The sequence below is a fragment of the Myotis myotis genome, unplaced genomic scaffold (genome assembly GCF_014108235.1).
Source record: "Myotis myotis isolate mMyoMyo1 unplaced genomic scaffold, mMyoMyo1.p scaffold_m19_p_12, whole genome shotgun sequence".
NCBI lineage: Eukaryota > Metazoa > Chordata > Mammalia > Chiroptera > Vespertilionidae > Myotis > Myotis myotis.
Window position 1 is genome coordinate 45,388,551 of NW_023416316.1, and position 15,739 is coordinate 45,404,289.

At 45.9% G+C, this 15,739-nt stretch overlaps 1 protein-coding gene across 1 annotated transcript; it reads left to right on the forward strand.

Moving 5' to 3' along the window:
* The first annotated feature begins 301 nt into the window (after positions 1-301).
* KCNV2 (potassium voltage-gated channel modifier subfamily V member 2) lies at positions 302-11,976 on the forward strand. The gene is made up of 2 exons (XM_036329162.1): positions 302-1,669; positions 11,695-11,976. Exons 1-2 carry the CDS (start codon positions 302-304, stop codon positions 11,974-11,976), a joined length of 1,650 nt encoding a protein of 549 aa, XP_036185055.1.
* The last annotated feature ends 3,763 nt before the right edge of the window (positions 11,977-15,739 follow it).

Sequence of the window (15,739 nt, forward strand, 5' to 3'; positions counted from 1 at the left end):
AGATTTAAGACCACATAATCATCCCCCACGTCACAGAGTGAAGGGAGACTAAGAGGCTCCAAATCCCTTCTAAGACTTGCTTCTCCCTTCTCAGCAAGATTAGAGCAGTCAACAGCCGTCTGCCTATGTGTTCAGACCCAGCAGCCCGGGCCGCACTGCCCAGTGCCGGAGGGCAGTGTCTGGGACCCTAGTCTGTGGTCCGAAGTGTAGGGCATACGATCCATCTGCCCCGTGGCAGTGAGTAAGCTGGGGACCCTACCACAGCCAGGACGGAAAAGCCAGGGACCGGCTTCCCGCAGCCATGCTGAAAAACAGTGAGAGGAGGTGGTCTTGGAGCTACAGGCCCTGGAATACCGCGGAGGGTACCGATGCACCCACTTCAGGGAACAGCCAACACCGCGGGAGCATCTGCTCCCTGGAGGCGCGTTCCGGCTCCCAGGCCAGCATCCCACCGTGGACCGAGGGCAACTATAACTACTACATCGAGGAGGACGAGGACGGGGCGGAGGAGGAGCAGTGGAAAGACGACTTGGGCGATGTGGCCGAGGAAGACCAGCAGCCAGAGGAGGCCGCCCGGACGGAAGGCCGCACCGACGGCTCCACGCTGAACGTGAACGTGGGCGGCCAGAGCTACCACCTGGACTGCGCGCAGCTGGCCTGCTACCCCAAGACGCGCCTGGGCCGCCTGGCCGCCTGCACCAGCCGCGGCCGCCAGCTGGGCCTGTGCGACGACTACGAGGCGCAGACGGACGAGTACTTCTTCGATCGCGACCCGGCCGTCTTCCAGCTGGTCTACAACTTCTACCTGTGCGGGGCGCTGCAGGTGTGCAACGCGCTCTGCCCGCGCCGCTTCCTGGAGGAGCTGGGCTACTGGGGCGTGCGGCTCAAGTACACGCCGCGCTGCTGCCGCATCTGCTTCGAGGAGCGGCGCGACGAGCTGAGCGAGCAGCTCAAGATCCAGCGCGAGCTGCGCGCCCAGGCGCGGGCCGAGGAGGCCGAGCAGCTCTTCCGCGACGTGCGCTTCTGCGGGCCGCAGCGCCAGCGCCTCTGGAACCTCATGGAGAAGCCCTTCTCGTCCCCGGCCGCCAAGGCCATCGGGGTGGCCTCCAGCCTCTTCGTGCTCATCTCCATCGTGGCGCTGGCCCTCAACACGGTGGAGGAGATGCACCAGCGGGCGGAGGGCGGCCGCTGGGCGGTGCTGGAGCACGTGGAGGTGCTGTGCATCGCCTTCTTCACGCTCGAGTTCCTGCTGCGCCTGGCCTCCACGCCCGACCTGCGTCGCTTCGCGCGCAGCGCCCTCAACCTGGTGGACCTGGTGGCCATCCTGCCGCTCTACCTGCAGCTGCTGCTCGAGTGCTTCACGGACGAGGACCAGCGGCGCGGCCAGGGCTCCTCCCGGGAGCACGACCTGGAGACGGTGGGCAGGGTGGGCCAGGTGCTGCGTGTCATGCGCCTGATGCGCATCTTCCGCATCCTCAAGCTGGCGCGGCACTCCACCGGCCTGCGCGCCTTTGGCTTCACCCTGCGCCAGTGCTACCAGCAGGTGGGCTGCCTGCTGCTCTTCATCGCCATGGGCATCTTCTCCTTCTCCGCTGCCGTCTACTCTGTGGAGCACGACGTGCCCGGCACCAACTTCACCAGCATCCCGCACTCCTGGTGGTGGGCCGCGGTGAGTGCCATGGCCGTGGGCTTTCCTGCTCTCCTCACCGCCCTCCCATTCCCGGGTGCTCAGCTGCCTGCCTTCATCCTCTGATCGCCCCTTTGCCTTGCAAAAGGACCACCCCATGGCTGCCTCCAGCTAACGAAAAAGAGAGAGGGTTGTGGGGGGTTGGAAAGACAGAGATGCTGTAGTCCAGTAAGTAACAATTTGACTTGGCCCTCAGAATCTCCAAATCTAGAGTTAGTTTTAAAACCCTTGCCAGGCAGATTTTAAGAATTCGTTGTTGATGTCTGTGGGAAGCTGCCTGATCACCATTCTTGTTGCCGCTCATTGAACAGCTGTTATCCTAAGTAGTTGATAACTTTATCTTCACCCAAGGTGGTGGTTTTGATCACTATTTCTACTTAAAACAGAACAAGTTGGAAGTGGTTTCCGTTTTGTTGTTGTTGTGATTGTTGTGTGTGTTGTTGTTTTGTAAGGAGACTGCATGTTTATTCCAGAGAGGAAGTGAGACTTGGCTGAACACTGTCACCTTAACTGAAATCCCATTGGTCCTAGCTAAACTGAGTGAGTTAAGGAGCACCTAAAACTGAAACTTGCTCCAATGTCACGGAAACGCTTTCAGGACCTGGAATTATTGCCTCATTTTATAGAGGCACCGAGGTGCAGAGAGTTTGAGTGCAGTCACACAGCTAAATCCAGAGAGAAGACTGAAGCCCAAGCCAGTACAAGCGCAAAACCATTGCCCCTTCCACACCCAGCACCGCCTCTTCCATGCGTTAGCTCGTCTGCAGGCCTTGAACAGTGACTATACTAGTTATTTTTGTCACTTCTTTCTGTAGTAGTTGCCTTTTCATGCCAATTTATGCCATCTACTCTCATACCTGCATTTCTGGGATGCTAGACTAATCCCTGAAAAATCCCTGACGTCCTGGAAATGCTGACTGTGTCTTCTCGGGTCAGTGAGTAAGCTGGCATGTGTGCATACGAAGAACTAGGTAAATTATGTGGCTTCCATATTTTCTTTTTGTTGTTGACACTATTACAGATGCCTCCAATTTTCCCCCCTTTGCCCACCTACACCTAGCCCCACCACCCCACCCCCAGCCTTCACCACACTGTTGTCTGTGTCCATGGGCTCTGCATAGATGTTCTTTAGCTACTCTCTTTGCCTTCTTTTATCCAGACCCTCCCACTCTCCTCCCCTCTGACACCTGTCAGTCTGTTCCATATATTTTCTTAAGTAGATTATTATAATGCCTTTAAAGACATTAAGCAAATAGAACCAGTTTTTCTAGAAAGTCGGTATTTTCAACATTAACATTGGGTATGTCAGAACCCAAAGTCTTGGGTGAACTATCTGAGATGAACCAACCCGGGACTACTGACCATGCAGCTTGGTAGGATGGAAGGAAGATTTCTATTTCGATTCTTGCATCAGATCTGGCAATAATTACCTATGACCCTAAATAATGAGCTGTGAAACCTCATTCCCTCACTCCCACCCTCAGTGTCCTCGGCTCTACAAAGGGAGGATGGAGAGCTCAAATGTCCTTCAGCTTGAGAGCTCTCTTCAGTGAAGGGTTGACATTAGGCTCTTCCAAACAAGCTACCCAAATGCCACTCTCTGATCATATTCCAAACGACAAAAGGTCATCTCCATGGCAGGTAAACTGTAAGTACAGATGGAGCTGATAGAGAGTGATTTTTCCCCAGCAAATGACATTTACTTTGGAGGTGAGTAAGGTAGGCAGGGAAAAGAGCAAATCCACATGCTGATGATATAATTCCACGTTTTAGAGAGCCAACTTCTCATTCATTCAGATATCCTAGAAGACTCGCATATATAGGCCGGACCTAGTGGACGCATTAATATTTTAATTTTAACCCACAAAACTTTTTTTTTTTTTTACCTTTTGTATATGAACAGAAAGATTTTTATAAAATTGTTCTCGCCAATACTGGATTTTCCTTTTTAAAAATTCCCTGGAGTGAATGCCCTTTGACTCCATTTAATTTCTTGATTGGCTTAATATACAATGATGTTTAAAACTTTCAAATGATCCCCTTTTATGTTAGCTGAAATTATTTTACTCAAGACCAGTATTTTCCATAAATTGAACAATAAAAATTGAATCAAAATCCAGGTTTTATCTACAATAAATTTTACCAATGATTGCTTTTACCAATATGAGTTTTCTCTTGTAGCCTTTATCTCTAGCAGGCGCTATTTTCACAAACCAAAATTTGTACATTTCAACCTTACCGTTTCCCGACCTTAGCCTTTATCAATGGCCTTTGTTCATTTCATCCTCTGAGAATTATTTATACTAGTAAGAATCATTATGAATTAGATAAAAGACTGATAACTTGTATTTATTTCTAAACTATCTATAAGAGCAATTGCCCTTGAACATGCAAGCGCTGCTCTGTTCCCCAGGACTAATGTCTTATTAACCCCGTTCTTAATACTTCTACTAACATTGCATATTGTGTACTAAGGGTTTGTATTCTCCGTACGGCAAAGAGAAAGGAACACTGTCAAAATGATGCAGACAGAATGTCTTATTTCCTTATGTGGATACAAAGTAAAAAGATGCAAAATATTAGGACCAATTCCTCAGGTTAACCCACAAAAATCCATCTCATTCATTCACTGAGCAAGAATTTTTTAGCACCTCCAGTGTGCCAAGCAGTATTCTAAACACTAGAGATACCAAGTGATAGAAGAGAAGATGAAGTTCTTTCACTTGTAGAGTGTATATTCTAATGGAGAAAAATTTCAGATGTTTGTGTGTCTTGTATAGAATAATAGGATTGAGTCAACAATAAAAAAATAAATTTTAAAAAGATGAAGGAAAAAATATAATAGGATCGAGAGTGACTTGGGTGGCAAAATCTACATCTGATGGATGGCCAGAGATGCCCTCTTAAAGAGAACATTTAGGTAAAATTTGAACCATGAGAAAAAAACTCATATAAATATATACAGTGGGGCCTTGACTTACGAATTTAATTCATTCCAAGACCGAGCTCATTAACTCAAATTACTCTGTCAACTCAATGCAAAAAATCGGCCGAGAGACAGCTGGGATCTCAAAAAATTCGTTAGTCGGGACACTCATAAGTCAAGGCCCCACTGTATAACTAAACAAATGTGAAAATCCAAGAAGTGGAATCCTAGAAGTAACTTTAATTGAATAGTCTCCAAGCATTGTATTGATCATACATCTCATAATTTAAAATTTTTGAGCACACTCCCATGATCAGTGTGTGTTTAGTTATTCATAAATTTTAAGCCATTTATTATTGCAATAATATTGCTTCACAAGCCACCCCAAAACTCAATGGCTTAAAATGCCAAGCATATATTTAGCTAATGAGTTTGGGAGTCATCAATTTACGCTGGTTTCAACTAGAAGGTTCTTCTGATTTGGCCTCATATCTGATAGTCAGCTGGCTAACAGCTGGAGTGAAGGAGGAGACTAGGCTAGATAGCTATCATTCTTTAGCAGACATGTATCCATGGCAAAAGATGAGAGAGAGGGGGGAGGGGAGGGGAGGAGAGGAGAGGAGAGGAGAGGAGAGGAGAGGAGAGGAGAGGAGAGGAGAGGAGAGGAGAGGAGAGGAGAGGACATTGCAAGCACTGTATAAGCTTCTCTTTAATGTCATTTGCTCAACCCATTGGCCAAAGCAAGTCACAAGACCACACTCAGAATCAAAGGGCAGGGTAGGTTAACCCACCCACTATAGGAAAGCCCTATAACGTTATAGGCAAATAGCTTGGATAAAGGAAGATATAAAGAATTAGTTTCAGAAGCACAATCATTCTACTGCAGTAAGATATTCCTGCTCAAATATATTATACACATCAGAAAACATACACTCACACTGACATTTCAAGGACGAGGTAAAGAATGATAGGACTGATATTTTCTTCCGCCATTCCAGTGCTATATCCCTTGCAGTATATTCACCCACATTAGATTCTCTAATCCATTCTTCTATGCTTTTAGTGCTTCCAGACAACCTCAAATATGAATTACTTTTAATAATCGTCCCTCTCTCTCTGCCAAGGACCTTCCTCTGCTCAACTCAGGGTTTTAAGAGGAATACAATAATTTTCATTGCTGTGAATTCTCCTACAGCTGCAAAACAAATCCCACAAGGACACTCATGTCTGCAAACACTCGTGCATTTGGATATAAAATAGACCCGTCCCACTCAGCTGTCAAATGACAGTTATTTGTGAGCGCTAATGTAATAGGAAACATATGTAAGATGCTAGCCTGTAGTACATCCACAATAAATAGAAGCTACCATGTTTGACTAGTTAATAGTCTTTATCACATGGAAGCAATAACCTTTGCTTCCGGATTCATTTGGGGAGAAATAAAACAGAAGTGATTCCTTCTCTCCTGGGGGGGGATACTGTGGGACATATAAAAGGGTCAGCTGTCTTATCCTGGGACAGCTTCTGGGTGTTTAGATGAAGAGGCCCAGGCTTGCTACGCTCTCAGGGTTGCCTGGTGTGGGAAATGCATGGCACAGCTCAGTAAGAACAATTAGCTCGATGATGAAGCTGTAATCGTTGGCCTCCCGTGTGGCTATGTTTTCACGTAGAAAAGGGCAAATGGGCCGTTCAACAAGCCATTTCCTTCTGAGCTTTCAGAGCGAGTTAAAACTGTGGAAACCAAACAGGAAACTGTGTCATGAACTCATTCCTCCAGGAACCTACAGAGGCTCTTCAAAAAGAAAATTTGCCTCTGGCTGAGGCATCTGGTAATTGAGCCCCAGAGACCTTGCTCCTCTCTTTGGTTTCCTAGAGTATGATATCATTTCCTTGTAAATGGGTGTACTTATGAGATCATTCAGATTTGTTTTATTTTTTTAATCTTTGTTGATTTTGAGAGAGAGAGAGAGAGAGAGAGAGAGAGAGGAGAACATCAATCTGTTGTTCCACTTATGTATGCATTCTTTGGTTGGTTCTTGTCTGGGGATCGAACCTGCAACCTTGGCATATTGGGATGACACTCTCACCAAATGTGCTACCCGGTCAGGGCACTATATATTCTGTATTGTTATGGATTGATTGCATGCATTGAGGAGAGCCATTTGGAAGGTGAATCAGTGAAGTTATACTCAGGAGAACAGTGTGGGTATTTTAAACAGGAGATTTGATGCTGGGAAATAGATACATAGGTGCCAGAGGGCTAGAAGCAAAAAGGGTAAACTGAGATAACCCAAAGATTGGCAAATGTAGGAAACAGCTGTCAGCCCTAGAACTGGGGAACAAACAGGAGAAGGGGGAGTTACCAAGCACGGCGTACAGAGGAGGAGCCTCTGGGCAGCTGTTGCAGGGACCCCTGAGCTAGCACCGTGAGGTTGATGCCACGTGTGCTGAAAGGTCCCTGGGCCATCAATACCTGCTCTTATTGGAGGGTGACGCCAGGAACAGAAGCAGCTATAGAGACTCCCATCTCCTCATCGTACCTTCCAGCCTCCCAACAGCGTCTCTCATTGGCAGAGCACAACCAGAAGACAGTGGGCAAGGAAATTCGGGGATTGTAGTTTGCAGACTCCCAGTTGCAGAATTACAAAATACAGCTCAGAAGAGTGTCAGACTTGGGACTGAGAGACAACAGGTAAATGTCTGGCCCAGCCGGCAATTCATGTTCTAGCTCCTACAGAACTAGCACAGGAGCTGTCAATGGACAGAGGCTACTAGGCACCTTTATGACTTTTGATCTTGTGGACTCCTGATTTGAGGGTGGCCCCCTTCTATCTCTTTAAACTATGCTCTTCCTGTTTGACCATTATGAATTGACTGGGACATGACAGAATTGTAGGGGGCAGAGAGAAGTGCCAGGTCAGCCGAAGATGCAGAGGGCATCAGATTATTAGCACCTTTCTATGAGTATATTCATAGACTCCAAAGCTTGCTTTAGCTTTTGCACACCTCCTCCTTATTGTGCAATTTATGTACGTGTCAGACCTATAATATGTAGATGAGCTGGTTGTTCTCTTCCAGGTGGTCACCTATGATGTGATTCTAACAGTGCTTCCGCTGGTCAAAACAGTCTTTGAATTTCACTGAAGAACTATCTTCAGAGTCTGTGACATGTCCATTTGCTTCCTTCTAATCATGCTTAATCTTTACCTTTTTGAGAGTAGATTCAATACTTTAAAATAGTCTAGACCCCTGAGTTTAATATTGGCATCGAAAGTTAGTCCTCAAGCTGAGGCATCAGATAACTGTGTCCTAATTGTGGCCCAATAAGACCACTTGTTTCAAGGTCATTCCACTGAATCCTCTGTGCAGATTATAATCCTAAAGAGGAATTCCTAAAATATTTGGGTCGGCTAAGTATAGCCTAAGTATAGCCTAAGTATAGCCTTTGAAGCTAAGTCCTTTGAAGGACTGAGGTATGTAATGATTTTAGCCGGAACATCTTAGTCTTAAATTTTTTTTGGAAAAATAAGAAGGAATGTTAATTATTTTTAAAAATCAGTTTTATTCCTTGGGATCATAATTTCAAGATTCATGAATTACTGGCTGCCAAGGTTTCATACATGCCTAGTTCATGATGAAAGAAACATTCCTTGTTGAAGGAGAAATTCAAGTATAGCCATTCTACAGCTTTGGAGAAAAATTGGATGCTTGTCCTCCTTGTAATGTTTAGCAGGCCAAGATTTGCTGATTAGTGGGTGAGCTGCTAGGGGAAAGTCACGTTCCGGGCTTTTGGGACCCAAAGGCTAGGGAAAATATGTAAGTTTTCAATGGAATGGTAAGTTTCCAGTTTACAGAATGGCTGAGCCAGCCAGTTTTTCAGGATATTAAGATGGATTATAGAACATACTACAAACTGGATGAACCTCAGAAACATTAGGCTGAGTGAAAGAAGCCAGATAAAATTTCCAGAAGAGGCAAATCTACAAAGAAGGCAAGTAGATTAGTGGTTACGTGGGACTGGAGATGGGAATTCAGAGTAGTGACAGATGGGAACAAGGGATGTTTTGAGGTGATGGAAATGTTCTAAAGATGGATTTTAGTGATGATTGCTCAACTCTGTAAATTCACTCAAAATCATTTAACTGTACCCTTGAAACAAGTGAATTTCATATTATGCAAATTATACCTCAATAAAGCTGCTGTTATGTTGTGTGTGTTTTTTAAAAGATGGATTGTAGAAATTTTGGCCACATTTCCAAACCCAGTTGGTGCTAATGTGAGAACTCAATCTGCAAACTCATATGGGTCAGTCTGGGGCCTTCAATGTTTAACGCTCATCCAGGGAGAAATGGTTGGGCGTGTGGAACATGGAGAAAAAGTAACCTAAAGCCAAGGAATCCCGAGTTCCTCTTGGAGCCAAGGAGCACCCAGATCACCGGCTGAGTCAAATTACCCACAAAACCGACAAGGCATAAATTAGCTATGCATTTTGAACAAATTCTTCCACACCCGTCATACAGAGCCCCTAGCAGGAGAGATCTTTTCTCTAAAAATAGAGATCCAAGATATACAAAGATATTCAGACCATATTATGCACATCAAATATTTAATCTTCCTTACGACAATTAGCTTTGCTTTTAGCTTTTCACTAAACATTCAGCCAATAAAGAAAAAAGAAAGACATGAAATTGCTTTGGGAGTGAGGCAAGGCCAGTATCAGGATTGACCAGAAGTTTAAAAAGGCACTTTGTCTCAATTCTTTTCCTTCCTCTGCACCCCATTCCGCCCCCACCCTCCCCAATCCTGAGCCCTCGAAGGACTGGTTCACCTAAAAGCCTCAGCTTTGGCCTTTCATGGAAGCTTCCTGTTCCAACTCTACCCTTCTTGTCCCTCACCCTTATTATCCAGACTCCCTTTAGGCCTCCTGCAGGGAATGGAGACTAACCAAACATTCATACAGAGGTGTGAGCGATGCTGTTACTGACATATGTTCAGTTCTGACAGAGATCTGACTCAGGTTCTTTTACTTTTGCTGTGGCCAGTGACAGGAAACACACGGAAACACACACACACACACACACACACACACACACACACACACACACACTTGGAGATTAACCCACACTCTTAGTTGATCACGATCTCTCATCACCTTTGATCCAGAAGGTAGGAAAGAGCGATTCTGTCCTGGAGCGAGTGTCTGCCCCAGCCAGTCTCCCTCGGAGCATTCTGCAGGAGTCAAGAGGGACCTGCTTCCACAGCCTGTCAGTCTAATAAGCTTAAGAACTAACATTATCACACACACACTGCGTCAGGCACTCCTTCAATTCTCACTACTCTGTGAGGTAGTAGTATTCTCCCCCCATTTCAAAAGTGGCAATGGAGGCAGAGACAATGTAGGTGCCCAAGACACACATCTGAGAAGTGGATTCGGATCCATATAGCCTAGAGCAGTGGTTCTCAACCTTGGCCGCACATGAGAATCACCTGGGAATCTTTTTAAAATCCTGATTTCTGGGCCTCATCCTCTGGAAATTCTTTCTTTGTTACTAATGTTGTGGCCCCACCCCATAACAAAGAAACAGAATTTCCGGAGGATGAGGCCCAGAAATCAGGATTTTAAAAAGATTCCCAGGTGATTCTAATGTGCAGCCAAGGTTGAGAACCACTGGCCTAGTGCCATACTTGTCTCCTTAAACCAGTCTACACCATTCTGCCTCTCTTAGATGCTTGTTTGTGGACAGCCCATCCCTCAGCAGGTCTCTCGCCAAGGATGGAGCAGTGAGAGGTGGTGGGTCACCTGCCCCAAAGGGGAGGTACAAGTTTCTTTTAAGGGCTGGATGGAGCTCCAGTGCTTATCAGCCCCATCAGATTTGCCCAGCTGGCTCAATTCTTCATTTCATTCTACCTAATCCATCACACTCGTTCTAAGTTCAAACTGACCCTTACATTATAAACAAATAATAATAAAGTTTGCATTTCTAAAGTAAAGGCCATTTTGGTGCAGGGAACAGGATGACTTCGCACATTTTACTGCCACCTGCTGGGAAATTGTGGCAACAACACAAATCCATGACGCACACAGTGCCCCCTGGAGTTGTGCAATGCACAGTGTTTACAACTGCAGGCAGCAGCCCTGCCTAATGTAGCCAATAGTCTGGGGATAAAGGGAGTCTTAGTACATGAGGCATACAAAACAAGCCCCGAGAGATTTTCCTAGTTTTCTCTCTCGCTCCCCTGACTGGTAACTAATTCCATGGATCTGCATGTCAAAACGGAAGCTTGACAACCTAAATAAATCTCTACTTAGCGGAATCTAAAGCACGGCGACTAGAGTTTGGGAAGACTTTCATGCAGAGTGAACTGTCTTTGGTTGGTGATGTCTTTAAAAAATCCCTTCACAGCATAATGAGAATATGTTTCTCCAAACATTTGCAATTAAAGCACCTTTATATCAAATATCTCATTGGAATCACTTAATCCTGAACGGTGTTATAATCGCCTCCAGTTTAAAGATGAGAGAAGGACCGCAGACGAGGTTGTTTAGTGCCTTTTGTGTGCCTGACACTGGGTTAAGGGCTTGATAGCTGTTTTCTTACTCAGTCCTCACAGGGATCCTGAGAGTTAGGCAATATCCTCCTGTTCAGAGGAAGGAACCAAGGCTGAGACTGAATGTTTTACCCAAGGACACTGCTGGGAAGGGTCGGAGTAGGGACTTGAACCCAGGTCTGACTGGTGCTAAGCCTGAGCTCTTTTCAGTATGTGTATCATTTAGGCAAACCCAGGGCCCCAGTCCTAAAGCTGGCCCCGGCCGTCTTCTCTCTCCTGCATTGTCTACAAGAAAATTAGAAGTGGTAGTCAGGATTTAAACCCAAGTCTTGCAACCCCAAAGCTTGTGTTCTTTCCATGACAGGGGTCCTGCAGGCAAATGTCCTGGCACCTCCTAGAGCTGCCTCCGTGGGGAGCTCTTACATGGCTCATGTGCACCTTCAGGGAGACAGATTACTCCCTGCCTGTTCCATCCCTTTCTCCTCCTCCCTCACGGAGTTAACAACTCAACCCTGCCTTCCGTCCCATACAGGTGAGCATCTCCACTGTGGGCTACGGAGACATGTACCCAGAGACGCACTTGGGCAGGCTTTTTGCCTTCCTCTGCATTGCTTTTGGGATTATCCTCAACGGGATGCCAATCTCCATTCTCTACAACAAGTTCTCCGATTACTACAGCAAGCTCAAGGCTTATGAGTACACTGCCATACGAAGGGAAAGGGGAAAGGTGGACTTCGTGCAGCGAGCCAGAAAAAAGATGGCTGAGTGCTTGGCTGAAAGCAACCCACAGCCCACCCCAAGGCAAGAGAATTAAGGTTCCAGAGGCCACGTGGCTGGTAGATCCTGCAACCTTCAAGGCTTCCTTCCGCCTTCTATTTTTTTATCGTCAGGATTGCCCGTGAAAGGACACATGAGGCAGACATACACAAAGGGCATTCATTTCACAGAGTTCTACCTCATGAATGTTTGTTTGAACCCAGACTCAGACAGCCTCATATGGTGTTGTGTGAGAGTCTGATCGTCCCAATGACACTGATATGAGAACTCCTTGGGAGGAGCGACTTCTTAGCTTTCTCTTGTAGCTTCTCATGGCTTCTCAATAAATATTTTTGCACTTGAGTTGCACTTGAGAAGAATTTCCTTACATTGAAGAAAGGAAATCCTTGATTTTCCAGAGAGAGGGAATGTTGCATCAGAACTATATGAGCCCTGGCGTTAGACCAATCCCAGTCGGAAGCCCGGATCTGCCAGCTGTAGGATTTGGGACAAGTTACTTTAACTGTCTGAGCCTCAGCTTCTTCAACTGTAAAGTGTAGGTAATAAGAAACCACCCTGTAATATGAGCATGGAGAATGAAGGTAATATTTGTAAATGCTCAATAAATGGAAGCTGTTAAAACTGTTTGAGTTAGGGTACTGTCTACTAGATTCTCTAGACCGATGGTTCTCAATCCAGGGAGACTTGGTCATTGTCCACCCCCTACCCCCCTGGAAACTTGGCATTTTCTAGAGATGCTTTTGGCTGTCACCATTGTGAGGAAGGATGAGGGAGCAATGGCATCTAGTAGGCAGAGACCTGGGATGCTACTAAAGATGGACAGGACAGCCCCATAGCAAAGAATTACCTGACCCAAACATATCAACAGAGCCAACACTGAGAAACCCTGGTCTGCGGTTAACATGCGAGCCCCCAGACTCGACCTGTGAAACATGCTAAAGTGTGCTCATCGCTTCTCCCTTGATAGGAGCCCACACATGTCCTCACCTCTCTAGGCCTCCTTTCCCTCACTTTCAACAAACAAACCAAAAAACTCTGCCTTTGGGGGACTATTCTGGGCCGAGTACTGAACAAAGTGAATTAAATCGATGTGGCCCTCTACTCTGGGCTCTGTCTGTGAGTCAGAAAGCCAGCTCCCATAGGGTGTAAGTTCTTTCTCTCCTTGCCCCCTTTCCTCCGAATTTCTTCCTTTTTCCATAGGACTCCTGGGAATTGAAGCCCTGGGAATTAAAGGTGTGTTTGAACTGAGCAAACAGAGATTGGCCCAATAATGAGAAGTTTTGCTATGCTGACCATCCAACGTGTCTCAGGGCATGACTGGACCGATCATGCTCGTGTCGTAAAAACAATCATGTTGTGTGTTCTTACAATTACAGGCACAAATACAGGTTGTATTTTATAACATTTGACCTCATTTTACCCTTGATACCATGGTATATCCCTAAATTAGGTATTACAGTAGGTCCTCGGAGATCCGTTCCTATGCGATTTTCCCTGTAAGTCAGAACCCACCTACATAAGCACCTACATCACTCACATGGAGCACATACACAGCAGTAATGAAGTGTAACAATAAAAAAATTTAAAAGAAAGATAATTCCTGACCTTTACTTGTGGTAAATAATAAAAAACATAAAGCAAATATGTACATATGTCAAAATGACGGACCTTTTTTTTTTTTTTTTAAATAAATAAATGGGAGATGGCGATGTAACCACGAAATGACGTACATCGAGTCCAACGTAACCCGAGGACTGCCTGTACCTTGTTTTTTATTCAAGAAGAAACAATTTTTCTTTTTTTATTGAGGAAGAAACAGAAGCTCAGAGAGGTTAAGTAATTCAGCCAAGTTGGCACAGTCAGTAAATAGTGAGATCAACCCTCCAACCTGGTCTGTCTGATCCCTAAGGCCCTTGCCCGAAGTCTAAACGTGTGGTTCTCAAACTGCATCAGCATCATCTGGGGGGCTTATTAAACACAGATTACTGAGCCCACCCCCAGGGTCTTTGATTCAGTAGGTCGGGGTGATATCCACGGATTTGTATTTCTACCAGCTACAAGGTTATGCTGATGCTGCTGGTCCAGGGAACACATCCTGAGAACCATGGTCTAAATCACTTCCCTTTGAATGCAAAACTAGGATGCAGCTGGAAAAACCTAGGCCAGGTTTCCCTCCCCCTTACTCCCAAGTGCCTTGGCATCTGAAGGGTGGACAGAAACCCCACTATTTCTTGGATGGTAACCTAGTTAAAATACAGGATGCGCAAGTAAATTTGAATTCCAGATGAGTAAATAATGTTTAGAAGTATGTCCCAAGAATTGCATGGTATATACTTCCACTAAAAAAATTAACTCCCGCTTATCTGCAATTCAAATTTAAGTGGGCACCCTCTGTTTCCATTTGCTTCTGGGAGACAAAGCTTCCTCATATGGATGGAAATTACACACACCCCCACAATCCTAAAACCCCATCTAAACAGCAGGATCCTCCACCAAAGGGACTTCTCTCCCTCTTGCCAAGTAAGAGGGAGGAATTTGAATGAGGCTCCTTGCCAGAAGGAACCATGGAAACAGAGTTACAACAGGCAGGAGGTCGGAACACAGTTTATGCAACCACCTGCCATGCTCAGGGCAGCAGCTGCCCCTTAAGGAGACAGGGAACAGGAAGGACTGGTGTTCATCACCCCAACCCCTGCTGGAGGCCCTGAGAGAATGACCCCAAGGAGCCCCACAGAGGCAGCTCCCTGAGAGAGAGAGGGGTGGGGGTGCAGGAGGTCTTGGTGAGGAAGATGAACTTTTGCAGGTCCCTGGGAGGGGATCTGGTAAATGACAGCAGCCCCCACCTCCCAACCTCACTAGCCACATCTGTTGAAACAGCTGTGCTCTGCCTCCCAAGAGAATGAGACTGACAGACAGAAGGGAATGAAAACAAAACAAAACAAAAAACCAACATTCCATGAGCCCCACTGTGCGCCAGGCACAGAATCAGCATCACTTAATCCTTCAACAGCCCAATGAAGTGGGTTTCAAGATGATCACTTACAGAGGCTTAGCCACATTGAACTTGACATGACTTTTGGCTCTGGATTTGAAACCTGGCTCTGCTATGTATTGTGATGTTGAAGCATGTGAAACTGCCATTTTCATAAAAACAACCCTGAGTATTGGCAATGTCATGCAGTGCAACTTAATATTGCGTGGTCCCTTCATTTCTTTAGGCCTGTTTCTGCATCCTTAAAATGGAGATAAAATCCTTAGCATACTGTTCAGCTCATGTTAAAGAACTAAATCATTGTGGGCTGCAATTATCATCATGACTGTTTTGCTGGCTGCGCAGAGTCTTTTGTCATCAAGGAGAGGATTCGGCGGATGAAGACAGCTTTTGAGTCCTGTGGCCAGCCCCCTAGCCCTCCAGGGCTGTGACAAGGATCCTGGCCAGTCTGCCCAAGAGAACTCCCTGTGGTGATGGAAACGTGATGCCATATCTAATACAGCATAGCCGTGTGTGACTATTGAGCACTTGGAATGTGGCTGGTGTGATTCAGGAACTAAATTTTTTACTGTATTTCATGTTAATTCATTTCATTAAAATTTAAATGGCCACATGTGGCTCCAGGCTGCCATGTTGGGCAATGCAGGTATAGGCCTTTATCTGCCTTCATGGAGGCATCTGCTCTGAGGTCCGGGGGAGGGGGTGGGGGTGGGGGGTAAAATTCAAGAAAAACATTAGTTACCACTCAAGAAAATATTCACAAAAGCTCCAAATTCCTCCTCCCAGGCTGATGGCTGGCCCCCAACTC